The sequence below is a fragment of the Moschus berezovskii genome, chromosome 17 (genome assembly GCF_049115385.1).
Source record: "Moschus berezovskii isolate FMDL1 chromosome 17, NW_MosBer_1.0, whole genome shotgun sequence".
Lineage (NCBI taxonomy): Eukaryota > Metazoa > Chordata > Mammalia > Artiodactyla > Moschidae > Moschus > Moschus berezovskii.
In genome coordinates this window covers 50,897,354-50,916,474 of record NC_142476.1, presented here as the reverse complement: position 1 = coordinate 50,916,474, position 19,121 = coordinate 50,897,354, and the positions used below count along the sequence as shown (strand labels likewise).

At 45.9% G+C, this 19,121-nt stretch overlaps 1 protein-coding gene and 1 non-coding gene across 8 annotated transcripts in view; both read right to left on the bottom strand.

Moving 5' to 3' along the window:
- Positions 1–245: 245 nt before the first annotated feature.
- VPS13D (vacuolar protein sorting 13 homolog D) overlaps positions 246–19,121 on the bottom strand; it is a 273,340-nt gene continuing 254,464 nt past the window's right edge. For 6 of the 7 annotated variants that reach the window (XM_088845450.1, XM_088845451.1, XM_088845449.1 and 3 more), the window contains 3 exons: positions 14,186–14,317; positions 3,312–3,552; positions 246–1,741 (listed from right to left, as the gene is read on the bottom strand). In XM_088845450.1, the coding sequence (XP_088701576.1) occupies positions 1,610–1,741; positions 3,312–3,552; positions 14,186–14,317 (505 nt within the window). In that variant the 3' untranslated portion in view covers positions 246–1,609. Of the gene's footprint in view, positions 1,742–3,311; positions 3,553–14,185; positions 14,318–19,121 lie in introns of those variants that run through there. The other variant, XM_088845455.1, reaches the window with a different exon arrangement.
- LOC129551824 (small nucleolar RNA ACA59) lies at positions 3,023–3,166 on the bottom strand. Its single transcript, XR_008685141.1, has one exon. It is a non-coding gene; the product is annotated as a small nucleolar RNA ACA59 (small nucleolar RNA).

Below are 19,121 nucleotides of genomic sequence, written 5' to 3'. Positions count from 1 at the left end.
GCTCAAGATGAGCCTTGAAGACATTGCTTTGCCAAAGCACTAATAAGCACTGGATGAAAGCTCCCTTCCTGTTTCTTTGAACACACACACACAGACACACTCACACACCCTAAGTGGGGGAAGAAAAACAGATTAGCTTCATTTGTGTCTTAGAAGGATCTGGGTCATGAATTATAAACCCCAAAACCTTCTACACATCCACTGATCCCCTGGGTCCTTTTAGATCTCAGCTACATTAGACATGGTTGTAGAGACTGAATAGATTTATTAAAATAAAAATTTTAAAAATCACAAGTCTAGTCATTCATTCCAGAGCGAGGCCTACCCCTCCCCAACTTGGTTATTCCATACAGAAAAGAGAAAACCCTGCAAACAAGACCCAGGAAGAAGAGGGCACTCACTTCAAGGCCTCGCCACTGTTCAGAATTTAAAACTAAGGGCAAGAGTTATTTTGGCCAAATCTTGGCCTCAAACTTACAAAAACAGCTTTTTAATACTCCAGATTTCATTCCCTTTTCTGACTCTCTCCTTCTCCCTTCTCATCTCGGTGTTCCTGTCACTGGGTCCCCAGGACTGCAGAGCTGAGAGTCTGCCTGCGGCTTTATTAGGAAGAAGAGAGTCCCAGGTCCTTCCCCTCCGACTGCTGCTTGGGAGGGAAGACATTCTTACTGTGGGTTTTGCTAAGTTTCTGGACTTTTGACCCGGTTCTGTGGGGCTTTTTTCCCTTCTAAGTTGCTAGCATCTACCAATGTTTCAGACTGGCCTCTATGATAATAATCCAAGGAAACCTTGTAATGCTGATGTGCGTGCACGCGTGCTAACAGAACACACCTCAGAGTCTGGCAAGACCAGTCAGGAGAGGGCCAGAGATTCAGGCAGATAAAAAACAACCTGTGACACTCTAAGAACCATCTTTAAACTGGGGGAGGAATCAATAAAAGATGCATCTGAGTCACTCCCCGAGGCCTTGCTGAGGGCCAGCTCTGGGTCTGGACACTGGTTCGCTGCTGCTGCCTGGACGAGCGCAGGTATCAAAGGTGTCACTCTTGACGTACCCGTCACTCACCTCGCTCACCCGACTGTGAATACCCTCGTTTCCCAGACTAAGACATAACATTCTGTAACTTGTAAGAATTCCTCTTCACGGATAGTACCCTGAATTAGACATGTAGAATTAGTGCAATAGAAGATCCAATATAATTTTATATTACTTTACAGTTAACAATCCTTTACACACATCATAGTCCCTGTTCAGAAACGTGTCTATATATTTACAAACACACAGCTGTATATATATCAATATATACATGTTAACAAAATACAGGGCAATCTAAAAATTAGATTGATCTTGGAACGCTTTTTTTTTTTTAAATGTTATTCAACTGATGTCTTTTACAAATTACCTCCCCATAATCTAAAGCAGTTCCTTGCCCCACAAATGAATACAGTTCCATCTGCACCCCCCCCATCAGTATTTACTTCCCCTTTTGATATCGTCCCCCAAACCTTATTCTGGTTTCCTCAAATTTAAGCCAAGCCCATGGGCCTCTCTCCTCCTGATTGGTGTGGGGTCTGTCTTTGGGAATGTCCCTCTGGCAGCTGGGGTTTCTCAGGAGTCCAGCTCCAACTGCTCTTGGTTTTCATTGAGTCTTAACATCAGCTGCTGTTCATAGTAAAGGCTCTTTGCATAGTTTATTTCTTGTGATAACTTGATAGCGAGGACCTCTGATTTCACATGGACCTGAGGAAGAGGACAGAATGAATAACTCGCCCCTACAGTGGGGAACCAAACAGATGCACAGGATGCGAGCCACTGAAATCCACCCAGGCAGCAGCTCCCGGCCTGACTGTGGATCTAAACAGCAGGGGTGTACTTCTAAGAAACAGATCCCCAGGGCCCTACTCCTAGTTTATGCCGACTTGAGGTCTGGGGTGGACCCCGGGGTGACTGTGCATCCGACCCACAATCCCCCGGCCTTCGGGATTCCCTGTAACTGAGAAACCACTGCTCTGAGGAGTGAGGGTCAGCTGAGGTGAAAGCAAGTGAGAACAAAGACCTGGGACTCAAATCTAAAGTCTGCTGATGTTCAAAGCACACAGACGCCTTGAGGCCTTTCTTATGGAGCAAGCTTGCTTGCCTTGAAAGGGTGAAAGGGCAGCTGGGCAAGGTTCCCCACCTCCAAAAGGAACTTGTGGAAATACTCAGGCTTTTGGGTGTTAACTCAGTTAATCTACCAGCCCTAACCTAAGCCAATGACCCCAGGGGAGCCCACACAAGCCAAACCAAACCCAAGCGCATTCCTGGGCAGGGAGAAGGTCAAGGGAGAGAGGCCCAATCAGGCTGGTTGCGGTTTCTGATTTGCAGAAAGACTGAGATAAGCAGGGCCATTTTGAATGGTATGTCATTCTCGAATGCAGGCTTGAAAATCCTAGCATTCCAGGTGAAAGAGAGCTAACACCTGGGCTTCCAGAAAAGATTCCAAGTGAGAACACGGCTGGAGATGGGTCCCCTCACATGAGATTCTGCCGAGCTCTGAGCAGAAGCAGTGACCTGGTCCAGGCCACCAGCTCTGGTGCCTCGCAGGCATGTAGCTTTGAACCCCAGCTCCTTCTGGTGTTGGCCAGATAACCCTGAGCAAGCCACCTGTCCTCACCAAGCCTCCTTACCAGTCAAGTGGGGGAAATAACAGTACAACATTAAATAATCTTTAAGTACTCAGAATCCAGCCTGGCACATAGTAAGCTGGTTATTAATAGGAATGGCATTATTTAATAAAGTCCTGCCATAACAGTATCTTGGAGCCTTTGGAGGCAAAGTGTAAATTTTGTCTATAAACATTTATTGAGCTTTTACCCTGGGTAGGGGCCTATGCTACATATTGCTTCTTGGTGCAGGAAAAAAGTTAGCTTCCAATTATTCTAGAAGGGAAGTTAGGAAGAAGCCAGCATGCGCTCTAACATCTTAGATCCAATGCACTGAAGAGGCCCATTTTAGGAATAAAACAGCCACATGCATCATATCAGCTGGTCCTCACAGCTGGTCAGAGGCAGGAATCCTATCTACACTGTAAGGAGGGGAAACCAGGGCTCAAGTGTTGAGCAACCTGCCTAGGGTCAGCAGCGGTGAAGCTGGGAGGGCAGCACCACCCCATCCACCACACTGAGCGCCTTCTGTCTGTGGGACTAAGAAGCAGGACTCCTGGGGATTCACAGCAGACAGGCCTAAGCCTCACGTGCTGCAAACGCCTTTCCACTGAGAAGCATCAGCAGGGCAGTGGCGGGCCTGGGAGACGGGTCAGGTGTGCACTCACCATGGGCTTCTGGTGAGAAGGGCCTGGGATGGACACGCCGCTGCTCGTGTTCACAGCCTTCTTGGTGACCTGCACGTATACTTTCCCGTGGTCTTTGGAGACAAGGCAGTGGTAGAGATCGTCATATTTGACCTCCAGGAAAATGGCCTCTCGGTCGACATAGTCCCCGCTTCTCAGGAAGTAGACAGCCTTGGAGGAGATGAGCACGCAGTAGCTGTCGATGTTCTCCACGGCGATGAAGCTGCGGAGGGAGAGGCGGGGTGAGGAGGGCACGCAGGGCTTCAGGGCTGCTCCTCGAGGCAGGGCTGAGGCTCCATGTGAGCCCTGGCCTCTGGGGACCGACCTTACAGCCAGGCTCCCTCGCTCACTGCCCCATGGGCAGGTGGCTCACCCACTCTAAGCCCCCGTCTCCTTGTCCATCAGTTAGGAATAAAAGTGGTATCGGCCTCTCAAGGCTGCTGTGAGGCCGGTATGCATAGCACAGGGCCCTTACACAGGGGGTTCAATAAACAGGACCAACCATATCAATGACAGAAAACAGCTTTATGGCCTTTTCATAGGACGAGGCTTAGAGGAAACTGTAACAGTGCTTTGTTGGGCAAAAGAGAGGAAGAAAACACAATGCTCTGAAAGGTTTGTTGATGAAATAGCAGCTGAGAAGCTTTGCTGTGAAGGCAGGGTGGGGGAGGGGCGGGGTGATAGAAGTGGAAGTGGGGAGCGGGATTAAATGGTCACCAAACTGGATGTGTGAAGAGGATGCCATGCCTTTTCTATTGCACATCTACGTCTACTTCCTTTTTGTCACGGTTTTAATAAGAGGTCACTCAGTCTCAACTCAACACCTTGAGGGACAGGGGACTGACTGGTGAGACCACCGCCACATTTTCAGAACTCCACGAGTTGTTAGGAAGTGTGCTTTCTCAGGGAAAGCTATAATCCTGATTTTCATAACTCTCAGTCATCAATTCTAGAGGCTCCGGGGCCACTCAGGAAAAAAATAAAAGAAATCTCTTCTTCCCTGGATTTAAAGTGGGAATTTATGCACGTCAAAGCTCTCAGCTGGGCTACAATGAAGAGCAGTGACCCTTGGAAACGGCTGTGACAGCCCTCCCAGGCCTGGCTGCCTCCACCGCCTCTTGTGACAGCCTTCCACAATGGAGCGGCCACTTCAGGGGACAGGGAAAGACGGCAGGAATACTAAGAGCTGACGACAGGCTGGCTGTCAGGCCCTGGCACCCTGGGACCCGATATCCTGAGAGGAATCGCCACATCGCAGTTGCTCAGAGCCGCAGCTCCCCTGGAACGGCTCGGGGACTGGGTCCCAGGATGGCTTTGTTCTGGGGTCAGCAGTCGCCATGGACAAAGCAGGCCTGCCCATAGCTGGACAGGCTGGTTCTCTCTCATCACAAGTTGGCTCCAGGCCCCTGCTCACCTCTGGGCTCAGAGAGTCCCCAACTCTGAACACACCTCATCCCTCAGCCCTTTTACCTCCTCCTCAAGCCTGAGGATTCAAGAGTTCCAACTTCTCTCTGAAGCTTCCCCAGAAACACTCAACCTCACTCCCACTTTTGAATGCTTCCTTGCTTACCTTCAAGAGCACCGCTAAGCTCTGGTTTGTTCTCGTTGTGTGTCCCGGATAAGTATTCAGCTCTGGCTAAGCTGATGTACTCTTAAAGTCCACCCCCCGGCCCACGTCTCCCTAAGCACCCACCACTGAGTGGGCCACCCCCTTAGCACTCAGTAAAATTATGCCTGGTTCCAGTTGCCATTTTAATTATAGCCTCACATGACAAAGAAAATTGGGGTTTATTGTTCTATTCTGACTGGTTGGCAATGCCAAGAATGTAGACTTGTAAAGTCTCAATGCCAAAAGGAGAAATACCCAGCAGCTTTTGGTGTTCAGGCCACTCAGCAGAGAATTTCCCACATCCCAGGCTCGGATGGTGTCCAGGGGGCAGCAGCACTACTTAAAGAGGCCGAGTGAAATCTCAGATAGCTGGTCCAGTGGAAGACAAGGTGAGAGAAAGAGAGACAGAGAGAGATGATAAACGCTTCCTGACACAGAAAGGAAGGATTGGGGGTCGGCTGGAACTCGCTGGGAAACTAGCTTAAAAATCGAAAATGGCCCAGGGCTTCTGAGCACGGGTGGGCCAGGCTCATGGGGACTGAGGCTGTAATGGGTTCTAAGGGGAGTTCCCCAGAGCCAGCCACCACAATTAGGGCAAGGGCAGGATGGGCATTAAAAATCCAGTTGAGGACGGTTCTCTTTCCTCTGGTCCAGCACAGGAGGCAGAGCTTCTGTCCCATTGTCCGCGTCTCCCGTCTCCTGTTTGGTACCTGCTGATGCTGACATTTATGCATAGCCTCTAAGAGGGCCGAGGTCTTTCCATCAGGGCAGCTGCTCAGATACCCCTCACCTGGGTGGCTGACATTATTAGAGCCCTTTCCATAGTGGGCCTCTTTAAAACAGACTCCTTTCTAAGAGACCACAGATGGTGCAAGTCCTCTGTCCAGCCAGCACGACTTCTGGGTGGAAGGGAGGAGGAAGGGTGGCTCTGAGCTGGGATGCTTGACTCAGAGCCACCCCACACGGTCGAGGGGACACATGCTGAGCAGGCAGGGAGGCCCACTGGGTGGGGCAGCTCCAGCAGGGCCAGCTGCTGTCTTTGTGGCTCAGTTTCTTCATCTGAGAGAGATGCTGCTACCCGCCAGCTTCCATCACAAAGTCAGTAAATCCATGGCCAAAATTCAATGTCAAAAGAATTCATGTCCATTATAGATGTGTGAGGGGAGGGGAATGGTTTGTAAATCCACACATATCTCTCTTCTGTGAGCCCAGGAGCCCATTCACACCCAGAAGCTAATACAGACAGTAAGTTCTGGACTTTTACATGACATGTTCTAGTCTTTTCAAACCAAAGCAGATTGGAGCCAAGGGTAAAACTGAGAGGAGGGGACAGGGAGACAGTGGGGACTCAGCTGGAGTGCCAGGGTCACAGCCCTTGGTCTGATCAAGAACCTGGACACCAACTTAGCCAACAGCCATCTCTCCCTCCATTTTCCTCTCAACGCTTCTCTGGAACTTTCACAACCAAGAACTAACGCTTTGGGTTTCATCATAATAGCATACATTAAACACAACACACACAACAAAGAATAATTAAAACTGAGCTCCAGATTATGGGTCCCCTCCTGTGAGGGAGACCAACCCCAAATCTGTCAGGAGAGAGAGGAACCAAAACGCAACGGGACAAGAGAAGCTGAACCCATGAATGCTCCCAGCACTTCTTGTCTCATTTGCCACTTCTGTCACTTTGTTGTCACAGCATGGCATCCCCCTCCCTGCCTGGCTGTCCCCTGAAGAAGGCCTGAGCTCCTTTCCTTTGTGTCACTTGAGAGGCGAAGGCCTCATGCAAGCCAAGTCTAGACACACCCGCACTCCCCTCGCTTCACGTAGGCTGCTCTTGGCCCACGAATGGGTGACCATTACAAACCTTTGTGGGAAGGAAAGCCATGTGACCTCAGGTGGACCCTGAGTGTGTCCTTCTACCCTCTGACCTGTTATTAACTGAGAAGGAGGGAGGGTGAAAAACCAGTCTCTGGGTAAGCTGCACCCTTCAAATACAGAGAACCAGAGAAGACATCTGGTGTTCTGCGGATACTAGGAATGATTCTATAAAAAAAAAAATCAGGGTCTTTTGACTTTGATTAAAAGTTTCACTTATAGCTCTGCTTTAAGGAGAGAAAGAGGTTGTTTTGACCTTGGGACCAACTTCTGAAAGTTTCTTCTCAGAGAAAGGAAGGCTGTGACACGTGGCTTATACCACTCTCCAAGATGACGGGTTCTAGTAGTGGGCGAGCCCAGCAAGGTTGAATGCTGCAGAAGCAGCTCCGCTACAGTGAACGGTATCCCAAACCACAAACACCAAAGTCGCTGTCAACAACAGCTTCAGCTCTCTCGCTCTGCGGCAGGTAGTGATGTCATTTCCAAGTACGGTGGCCAGTGTGCCACTGGGACCGGCTGATCCTCGGTGACAGCTGGCTCTGCCTGTCACCAGCCACAAGGCTTGGCTCAGAGCTGCCTGCTGTCATGTGTAGAGCGAGGATCACCAATCCTCCTCCGAGGGGCCACCGAGATGACTAGAAGCAATCTACATGCTCAACCAGGGTGGCTGTTGTTCTTTCTTTCTTCCGTGGACAACAGATGACGAGTTATCCCGATCCTGTGGAGAAGGTCTCCTTGCGAGTTTACAAGTCCTCACTTCGGCAGGTTGGAGAAATGTGTGTCCCTCTAAGAGGCCACAGGGAAAGAGGTTCAGGACCAACTACTTGCTCCTTAGGGGCAGAGAAATTTGCCAACTGATTCAATTCCCTTTTTCAACCGATTTTCTTTCTTTTTCTCCCACTCTCTTGGGGTTTTGTTTGTTTTTGTTTTATTAACTCTATTAATATCTATATATCTGTATATTCCATGCTTTACAGTCATTTCACAATCAGAAGAGTTGGGAGCTGTCTTATTCCAGCAGTGTCAATGATTATTGAGATTATTTCCTGGTTTAGAAAATGCAAGAAACGAATTCTATCCCACTACTCAAAATCTTGATTTTTTTATTTTTGTTTTGAGATTGCATATATTACTTTACAGTTTTTATTTATAATTATATGCTATTAGAATAAAGAGCATAACCTGTGCTCAGATAAAAAAAGTTCTTCTATATCTATATGCAGTTTCTTAAGAAGAGTATATGCATCAAATATCACAGTATGCATACGAAGGGGACAAGAAAGGAGAATTTTATTCTTGACTTTTTCTGTACTCTTTGAATTTGCTAATAACTGTACATGAGCTTATTTCATCAAAAAGAGAAAGGACTAATCTGGCCAGTGGGTTTATAGGCTATTTTTGTTTTCCTTTTTATACTTTTTTGAATTTAAAAAAAAAAAAAAGATCTCAATAAAGAGTAAAAGAAAAAAAAAAAAGAGGAGGAGCAGACAAACAGATACAATTGAGTGCATAACCCAAAGGGACAAGGGAGCAGCCTCTCAGGCTCAGCTGAGATCAAGTGGCCCCGTGACACAGGGAGAGCCTCCAAGATGCTGCCTGGACTCAAGGGGTCTCCTGTGCATGACTTTCAAGATTCCCCCAAAGACAAGCACCATCTTCAAGGTCACATACAGGAACCGTGTCATTTGGAGCCACTTCCCAGGTCTAGCTGCCCCTTGAGGATGCTTAGTTGTTGCTGTCAATTCATTCCTTTTCCTCTTCTCTGTAAATAAACCCATGTATTTCTCTAAAGGATAAGGACTTTTTTTGTTAGCACAGTCACAATACTAAAAAATAAAGAATAATTTTGAATAATCAAAAATGTCAAACATCTAGAAAGGCTCCGAATTTCTAATTAGAACAGGAGCTCTTAACATTTATGGGACACACGTGTTGTGTTGTGCTCAATCATGTCCAGCTCTTTGCGACCCCAGGAACTGCAGCCTGCCAGGCTCCTCTGTACATGCGTGGGTTTTTCCAGGCAAGAATAACTGGAGTGGGTTGCCATTTCCTTCTCCAGGGGATCTTCCCGAACCAGGGATGGAACCTGTGTCTCCTGCATCGGCAGGCGTATTCTTTACCTCTGCACAACCTGCTGACACTCAAATAATTAATAATTTTGAATAATTAAAAATTTCAAACACCTAGAAAGGCTCCTAATCAGGACAGGAGTTCTTAACATTTTTGGATCATGGACCCTCCTCTCCCACTGTTGGCATTGTGGGGAGGCCCACAGTTCCTTTCTAAGGATAATGTTGATTTTAAATGCATAAAATAAAATGCTTAGGATTACAAAGGAAATCAAATATATTTAAGTACATCTATCAAAATACTAAAACTGAGATAGAGAACTTAAAATCTTTCTTTAAAGCACTGAATAATATCTTAAAAAAAAAACACCTCACAAATACTATTTCCTAAAACTACATTAAAAAAAATACAATCAAGTTGTCAAATAGACTCAAGAAAACAGTATGTGAGGACAGCTACTCAGTTTTTGGAAAAGGTAAAGAACTACCCTAGTGCTTACGTTGCTAGTATGTAATCTGGTCTGTGATAGTGTATTGGAAATAAAATAGGTACTTTTTTCTTTTTCTTTTAATGAAAATGAGGTATCTGGCTACATACTAGACACCAGTTACAGAGAAAAATTAATGTAGTCTGATAGAACAAATTTGCCTTTACCATCATTTTAACCCAGAATCCAATTTCAGAACCAAAATTAAGAAAAATGGAAAGTGATGGCAATTTTGCAACATATCAGAGTTATTTCTGGATTCATCAGAAACTCAAGCCTTCACAGTGTACCAGACCTTAAATCACATGTCAGCAACTATCGTTTTAATACTAATTAATTGAATAAAATAAAAAATTAAATGCAACTTGATCTGGGAGAACAAAGCTGAAATAACCACAACACTGTGGACTCTGTGGGGTTTTCACGGCATCGGGAAGTAATTACACAATATTTTCCAGAAGTGAAACAGTGAGTCTAACTGGAAAAAAATGTGGAAACATTTAGTTAGAACAGTAGAGCAAGGTATTAAAGATCCTTTTAAGGGGTTAACTCTGGAGGAAAATATGCAAATAATTAGGTCTTTAAGCATGTTTTTAATTAGGATCCTAGGATAAAAGTCAGAGGTATATTATGGCGCTCCTGTGCTTTTCTTGAAAACCGCTTTCTTGCAAAGTGATGCCTCCAACATGAAGACCCAGCCTGACCACTGAGGACACTTCAGAGAAATATGTGCCAGGCTTCCCGATGACTCCTGCCTTGTACACTGCGGAAGACTATGGTCACATGGCTCCTCCAGCGTACATGGGCAAGATTTAACACAAACTGGGGTAGCAACACATGGTTTTCATCTTAAGAGTCAGAAATCATTCATGCCAACATCTTCTCTGAGTTCTTATGAATTCCAAGAGTTTGATGAAATCTGTTTTACTGACTTCATTTTGATTCCGGCTTCCAGTTTTCCATGGCTCTGTGCTCAATGCTTGTATTTCACTGGGAGCAATCCTATGTTAGCCATGCTACACAATTTCTTCTTATGTTTCTGGCATATATCATTGTATTGAAAATGAATTTCATGAGGACCAGATATGGTTTGACTTGAGGAAGGGTGAGCGAAAGTGAAAGCTGCTCAGTCGTGTCTGACTCTTTGCGACCCCATGGACTATAAAGTCCATGGAATTTTCTAGACCAGAATACTGGATTGGGTAGACTTCCCCTTCTCCAGAGGATCTTCCCAATCCAGGGATTGAACCCAGGTCTCCCACATTGCAGGTGGATTCTTTGCCAGACGAGCCACAGTTCAGTTGCTCAGTTGTGTCCGACTCTTTGTGACCCCATGAATCACAGCACGCAAGGCCTCCCTGTCCATCACCAACTTCCGAAGTTCACTCAAACTCATGTGCATCAAGTTGGTGATGCCATCCAGCCTTCTCATTCTCTGTCATCCCCTTCTCCTCCCGCCCCCAATCCCTCCCAGCATCAGAGTCTTTTCCAGTGAGTCAACTCTTCGCATGAGGTGGCCAAAGTCTTAGAGTTTCACCTTTAGCATCAGTCCTTCCAATGAACACCCAGGACTGATCTCCTTTAGAACGGTCTGGTTGGCTCTCCTTGCAGTCCAAGGGACTCTCAAGAGTCTTCTCCAACACCACAGTTCAAAAGCATCAATTCTTTGGTGATCAGCTTTCTTCACAGTCCAACTCTCACATCCATACACGACCCCTGGAAAAACCATAGCCTTGACTAGACGGACCACAAGGGAAGCCCAAAAACACTGGAATGAGTAGCCTATCCCTTCTCCAGAGGATCTTCCTGACCCAGGAATTGAACCAGGATCTCCTGCATTGCAGGTGGATTCTTTACCAACTGAGCTATCAGGGCAGCCTGAGGAAGGGTGAGCAGGAGAGAAAATTAAAAGCACAATGTACAATAACCATCCAACTCTTATTCAATCCGCAAATATCTGTTGAGTGCCCAATAAGTGCCATCTACTGTTCCATGTACGGAGGATTCTTCAGTGAATGGATCAGACAGAAACTGAGGCCCTCATGTGGCCGCCATGCTAGTAGACTCTGCAGCATGTCTCACTAGATTTGAGGAATGACTCTCTGAGCCTCCAATCCAAAGGTCAAAAGTTCCATCAGTAAAGTGAATAAAGGGCAGTGACAGCACCAGATCCTCACCCAAGGAGGGCAGGAATATAAAGTCCTTTCTGGAGTGAAATGTGGGGGATTTTGGCTATTGGCACGATGGCCAGAGCTGAGGCTAAACTAAAAGAGTAGAGAGACATGGACAGAATTACGTCCCCACCAAGTTCCCGTGTTGACGACCTCACCCCAGTGTGACTGTATGGAGCATGGGAGGAATGAAGGTTAAATGAGGTCATAAGGCCCAGCAATTTCACTGCTGGGCATACACCTCAAGGAAACTGGAATTGAAAGAGACACATGTACCCCAACGTTCATAGTAGCACTATTTACAATAGCCAGGACATGGAAGCAACCTAGATGTTCATCAGCAGATGAATGGATTAGGAAGTTATGGCACATATACACAATGGAATATTACTCAGAAATAAAAAGGAACACATTTGAGTCAGTTCTAATGAAGCGAATAAAAATGGAGCTTATTATACAGTGAAGTAAATAAAAAAGAGAAAGACAAATATGTATATTAATGCATATGCATAGAATTTAGAAAGATGGTAATGACGATTCTACATGCAGGGCAGCAAGGAGACACAGATGTAAAGAACAGACTTTTGGACTCAGTGGGAGAAGGCGAGGGTGGGATGATTTGAGAGAACAGCATTGAAACATGTACATTACCATATGCAAAACAGATGACCAGTGTGAGTTCAATGCATGAAGCAGGGCACCCAAAGCCGGTGCTCTGGGACAACCCAGAGGGATAGGGTGGGGAGGGTGATGGAAGGGGGTTTCAGGATGGGGGTGACACATGTATACTCATGGCTGATTCATACTAATGTATGGCAGAAACCATCACAATATTGCAAAGTAATTATCTTCCAATTAAAATAAATAATTAAAAAAATAAAGGTTCTTTATTTCTTTTAATTAGGTCATAATGGTGGGGCCCTGATTCTCTACGATTAGTGTCTTTATAGGAGATATCAGAGATCTGGCTCAGCCTTTCTCTGCCATATGAGGACACAGCCAGAAGGTGGCCATCTGCAAGCTGGAAAGACAGCCTTCACTAGGAACCAAATCAGTCGGCACCTTGATCTTGGACTTCCCAGCCTCAATACTACGACAAACAACTTTCTGTTATTTAAGCCACTGGGTCTGTGGTATTTGGTTTTTGGTAGCCTGAGCTGACTACCATAATGTCATACACCTCCATCACTGAGAGACCTTCCAGTAACAAAGGGAGTTTGAGTTACAAAAAACCACATCCAGGAAGATGCCCTCCTATGCAGTAAGCAACACATGAATTCTGGATTTGACTTTCAACATTCCCATTCAAATACTGCTACAATGAGATGAAGTCAGCTTAACACATTGGTAACAATGACTATGAAGGCTCTTTGAAGAGCTAACCTCTACTTCAGATACCCTTTCATCAACCAAAAAAAAAAAACCCAAAAAAACCCCTCATGGTCCTCTAAACCCTCCTTACCTTATTTATCCTGAGATAAATAAGCATTCAAAGAAATCAAACTAGCATTTTGCTACTTATTAGGGCAGAACTAACTTCTTTCTTTGGACTGGTGATTCTAACATTTATTTAGGTTACAGAGCATTTTATGTTAAAGGGGTCTCTGAAGAATACTGCAAAATAGTGATATACTGATTTCTATCATATCAACTGGAGAAGACTCTTGAGAGTCCCTTGGATTAATTACAAGGAGATCAAACCAGTCAATCCTAAAGGAAATCAACCCTGAATATTCACTGGAAGGGCTGAGGCTGAAGCTGAAACTCCAATACTTCGGCCACCTAACGTGAAGAGCCGACTCATTGGAAAAGACCCTGATACTGGGAAAGATTGAGGGTAAGAGGAGAAGGGGCAACAGAGGATGAGATGGTTAGACAGCAAGCTCACTGACTCAATGGACATGAGTTTGAGCAAACTCCAGGAGATAGTGGAGGACAGAGGAGCCTGGTGTGCTGCGGTCCATGGGGTCACAAAGAGTCGGATATGAGTTAGGGACTTCACAACAACAACAACAGATGTATCAATTAGGAAAAACTTCACTAACTGAAATTATAAGAAGATCCTAAGGATATAAGCCTCCACATTCAAGAGTAGCAAAACAACCTTAAGAACGTTGCATTTCCAAAATTTTCAGCTACTAGTTGTTTGTTATTTGTTAATCTGTTTTAACTAGCATTCTTCTGCCAACAACAGCACATCAAAGTTTAGGAAAATTTTACAGGGCAAAAAAAAGTCTTTGGATTGAGAACATTTTATCTTCTCTCTTTGAACTAATTAGAAAGAGAATGCCAACATTAAGGCCCTGCTGTGGAATTCAGTTTGAGAACCACTGTTACATCTAAATGTATAAAACATCTGGGCTTGGGACTTTCCTGGCAGTCCAGTGACTAGGACTCCTTGCTTTCAATGCAGGGGGCATGGGTTCAATCCCTGGTCGGGGAACTAGGATCCTACATGCTGTCTGGCGTGGCAGGAAAATAAAACAAAACAAAATCCCATCTGGGCTAAGGAATCTCTGACCATTTCCCAGGCCTCAGAGTCATGATGATACTCAGAAATGGACAGAAACTTCTCAGACTCAGAGACAGAGAAGATGACCTGGTGAACCAAAAGGGCTGGTTTCCCACGGATGCAACTCACAATTCATCTTGTATGTTGTCTGTTAGTTTGAAGAGCTGCTCCTGGCCCTCTGCCTGGCTCTCCGAGTAGCGGGGAAGCAGGCCCTGGGGCCCTGTGCAGCAGCGTGGCTTCCGTACCCTCTGTGCTTGAGTCCTAAGGTGGGAAGGTGGACAGAAAGGCAAAGAGGTTACGTGCTAATGCTAAAATGACTTCTCTTTCTTCCTCATCTAAGATAAAAACACCATTTCATACAGGACATGCTCTAAATCTGCTGACCAGCATTAAACCCACATTCAGTATCCCCTGTGAATGCACTCGAAGAAAGTGGTTAAAATCTCCAGTTTTGAACAAGAACTTCACTGTTGCCATTTCCTAGACACATGATCATGGGCAAGTCAGTTCACTTCTTCAACCCCCAGTTCTAGTTCTCTCTGTAAAATGGGAGGACAGTACCTACCTTGCAGGATGGCTGCGAGGATCAAACAAAACTATGCCCATCAAGCCTGGGCTGGACAGAATGTGAGCTATCCACCAATGGTGACTCTTGTCACTGTTGTTATTATTGAACTTCCACTGGGTCACCCTCTATTTTTCTAGGGATCTCTTCTGGAGAGACACCTCTCGACTTGGAAAAGGTCAGGAAGAAGAGTAAGAGGCTTTGGCCATGAGTGAGAACACATCAGGCTCCTCATCTTCTAGGAGGAGCTCAGCTGCCTGGTGTTGGGGGAGGGACACGAGCATCACAGGAGGGAGGAGACAGGCTCCGTGGACCAGTCCCAGGCCACAGGCTGGGCTCTAACTCACGGTCTTCAGCTGTCGGTTGCCCAGAGGAATCTGCTTTGCTATGGCTTTCAGGGTAGGCTGGTGTTGTCTTTTTCCACAAACCATATACAGGGTAATTGATAAGTACTTTCTGGTGTTTTCCTAGAAACAGGAGTCCATATTTGTCTTGGAAAGGCTGTGCATATTTCAGATGACTGATAAGAGTGTGCCTGGTCTGTCCTCGGCCTTGTACTTGGTGTACTTTTCATTATTTGTTCCTGGATTCCAGTGAAGCAAAACACCGCTCTCTAGACACATCTAAACGAGAGGCTGAGGCTTGCCACTCCTGAATCATGAACTAAAAGAGACTTACTTGCAGGGGCAGGAAAGTGCCTGGTGGGCAAATCAGGGTAAAAAACAGGGACAGAAACAGAAATGTGCCACAGGCCACACCATGGGTGAGATGTAAAGATGGACAACTCAACACTCTACCTACCAGGCCACATGGTCTCAAGCTCCATTCCTGGGTAATGCTTGATGTGGGCTTGGAAACCAGAAATCCAGTGGTGAATTTTATAAAAAGTTCAGTAAAAAGGATGCCCCAAGAATACTTCTTCTAATTGTGTTCTCCGAGTGAGACTAAAAAGAAGTTCTGATCATCTGCACCAAGGGAATGGGTAAAAAACAACAAACCACCCAATTTTATTTACACGATATATTCACATATTCCTGCTGTGTACAGTCGCAATTCCTTCTTTAAGACTGAGGCCCACCACTGGCTATTTAGATCCCAACAACTGACTGAAGGGGGCTTCCCAGGTGACTCAGTGGTAAAGAATCTGCCTGCCAATGAAGGAGACACAGGAGACAAGGGTTCGATCCCTGGGTCAGGAAGATTAGCTGGAGAAGGAAATGGCACCCCACTCCAGTACTCTTGCCTGGAAAATCCCACGGACAGAGGAGCCTGGTGGGCTGTAGTCCATGGGGTCACAAAGAGTCACACATGAACCGAGTGACTGAGCTTGCAACTGACCGAAAATATGGAGGGCAGCAGAGAGGGCTGCCATTAACCCCTCACAGAGAAGCCTGACAACTGTTTTTGTGAGGATGCTGGCAAAACACTGCATGGGAGAGAAACCAGGGGAGGGAGTGTGGAGTGCTTTTCCAGGTAGCTGAGTTCTGTTCTTATCTCCTGGTCCAGTGAAACATCTACCGTCATTTCGAACACTGTCCAGGACAGGCTAAAAACATATCCTTTCCTCAAGTCAGGCTTACATCACCCCTGAAGCTCCTGGAAGAGGCCTGGGTGCCGTGGCCGAAGACCCAAGGCCCTCAGGAGGCCTGCCAGGCCTGCTCCTCTACGTCTTTCAATACAAGGCTGCATCCTGACTCCTCTCCTTATGTCCTCCCGGATCTACTGGGAGGTTTGAAGGCTCAACTTTCCCCACGTCCTCCTGGATCTACTGGGGGGTTCGAAGGCTCAACTTTCACATGTGCCCCAAATCTCGCTCTTTCAACTGATAAATGATCTCTGGATTTGGAATGGATTGCTCCAATGGTTTTCTAACTTATTCTTTCTGTTTCCACTCCTGTCCTTCTCCTCACAGCAAGTTGTTTCAAAAACAAGTCAGGTTAAGTTGGCCATGAGCTCAAAATACATTTGCTTCACATCCCACTTAAATAAAAACATCTGCTTATTGCTTGGCTCTCCACCTGGAATGTAAGCTCCATGAGAGGAGGGATTTTGTCTCATTCCTGGGTTCGTGGTAGAGAAGCAGTAGTACGCTGAACAGATGAATGAAGGCATTTGGAGGTGGGGGTGGGAAGAGGTATAAAGGCCACTTTGACTACTGAGCTAAAAGCAAGAGGTGATATGCAAACTCTGCTGAAGAGATTACAGACCATGAATGCGGAGCTTCGAAAGCCAACAAAATTAAAGTAGAATTTGAACCAGCTCAAATCCCAACTTCCTGAGGGAAAGATCAAGGGTGTGTCTGGCCAGTCAACTAGTCAAAACAAAGAAGGCGCATGAAGGCAGAGACATGACAGTAACATCTCTGTTGACACTTAGAAGACATCTCTGTTTTCCTTAGAAGAAACATTCTTTTCATAAGTACCCAGAGTGGGGTGGGGGTGGGGGGGAAACTTGCTACAGAGGAGGAGAAAACTCAGTGAGAGTCCTGCCTTCCTTGGGTGAGATCCGAGAAGCCAGAGCAGGCAAGGAGAGGTGGGTCTGCGCTCCTGAGAATCACATCCCATAAGTAATGACCACAGAACAGTTGTGAATGTAAGTAAGGGCCCTCTATTGTCACCAAATAGCTCTCTGGTGCCTACAGACAGTCTTGACTTGGTAGCCTCCCTCCACACTGTCCCCAGAGTTCTGTGATCCATTCTTCCCTCTACGCCCAGTGCGTTATCTTCTAACTTTTGAACTCTAAACACACCCGAACGCCAGAGTTGCTCCCTCATGGGTATGCGTTGCCTGTTTGTTAAGTTTTCTTATCTGTCTCCCCAACAGGCTGCAAACTATCTTCCCATTTCCAAGGTCCTCACTCCGTGATCAACCAAACACCAAGGGAAGGTTGGAGGGAGTGTTCAGAGCCTGCTGCCTGGAGCTGCTTGCTGTGGTATTCAAGGCTCACTGTCCACACAGACACAGGAGGGAGGACACGGAGTCACCCTTGTGGTCTCAGTCCTTTTCATAAGGGGCGATCTAGACATACTGTTACTAGAAACAGAGATGGATTAAAGGAATTCTTCCCACAGTCCCCTACTTCCTTACCATTGCTGGTAGGCGAGAAAGGATTCCTACTTCTCCGAAACTTAATTAAAGTGTTAACCTCCTGAGGTCCAAGTTGAGAGGCTGGGGAATGGAGGAGTTAAAACCATTTGCATGTGAACAAATTTAGTTCCAGACTTCAGCCAACAGAAAGTTTAAAGAGACATTCTTCAGTGCGGGCCCTCATGTATATGGGAACTGCTTTCTTCATATATTGACCATGGCACTAAAAATTCGAACATAACCCTTTGAGATCAGGATGACTGTACATGGCACAATCCTAAATCTGTTCACTCTGGGATTCAGGAATACAGTTCAGCTCAGTTCAGTCACTCAGTCACGTCTGACTCTTTGTGACTCAATGGACTGCAGCACGCCAGGATTCCCTGTCCATTACCAACTCCTAGAGCTTGCTCAAACTCATGTCCATCTAGTCAGTGATGCTACCCAACCATCTCATCCTGTCGTCTCCTTCTCCTCCCACCTTCAATCTTTCCCAGCATCAGGGTCTTTTCAAATGAGTCACTTCTTTGCATCAGGTGGCCAAAGTACTGGAGTTTCAGTTTCAGCATGTCCTTCTAGTGAATATTCAGGACTCATTTCCTTTAGAATGGACTGGCTAGATCTCCTTGCTGTCCAAGGGACTCTCAAGAGTCTTCTCCAACACCACAGTTCAAAAGCATCAATTCCTCAGCGCTCAGCTTTCTTTATAGCCCAACTTTCACATCCATACATGACTACTGGAAAAACTGTAGCTTTGACTAGATGGACCTTTGTCAGCAAAGTAATGTCTCTGCTTTTTAATATGCTGTCTAGGTTGGTCATAGTTTTTATCCCAAGGAGCAAGCATCTTTTAATTTCATGGCTGCAGTCACCATCTGCAGTGATTTTGGAGCCCAAGAAAACAAAGTCTCTCTGTTTCCATTGTTTCCCCACTGATTTGCCATGAAAAGTGATGGGACCAGATGCCATGATCTTTGTTTTTTGAATGTTGAGTTTAAGCCAACTTTTTCCCTCTCCTCTTTCACTTTCATCAAGAGGCTCTTCAGTTCCTCTTCACTTTCTGCCATAAGCGTGGTGTCATCTGCATACCTGGGGTTATTGATATTTCTCCTGGCAATCTTGATTTCAGCTCGTGATTCATCCAGCCCAGCATTTCACATGCTGTACTCTGCATATAAGTTAAATAAGCAGGGTGAAAATATACAGCCTTGACCAATTTGGAACCAGTCTGTTGTTCCATGTCCGGTTCTAACTGTTGCTTCTTGGCCTGCATACAGACCTCAGGAGGAAGGTAAAGTGGTCTGGTGTTCCCATCTCTTGAAGAATTTTCCACAGTTGTGATCCACACAAAGGATTTAGCATAGTCAATGAAGCAGAAGTGGATGTTTTTCTGGAACTCTCTTGCTTTTTCGA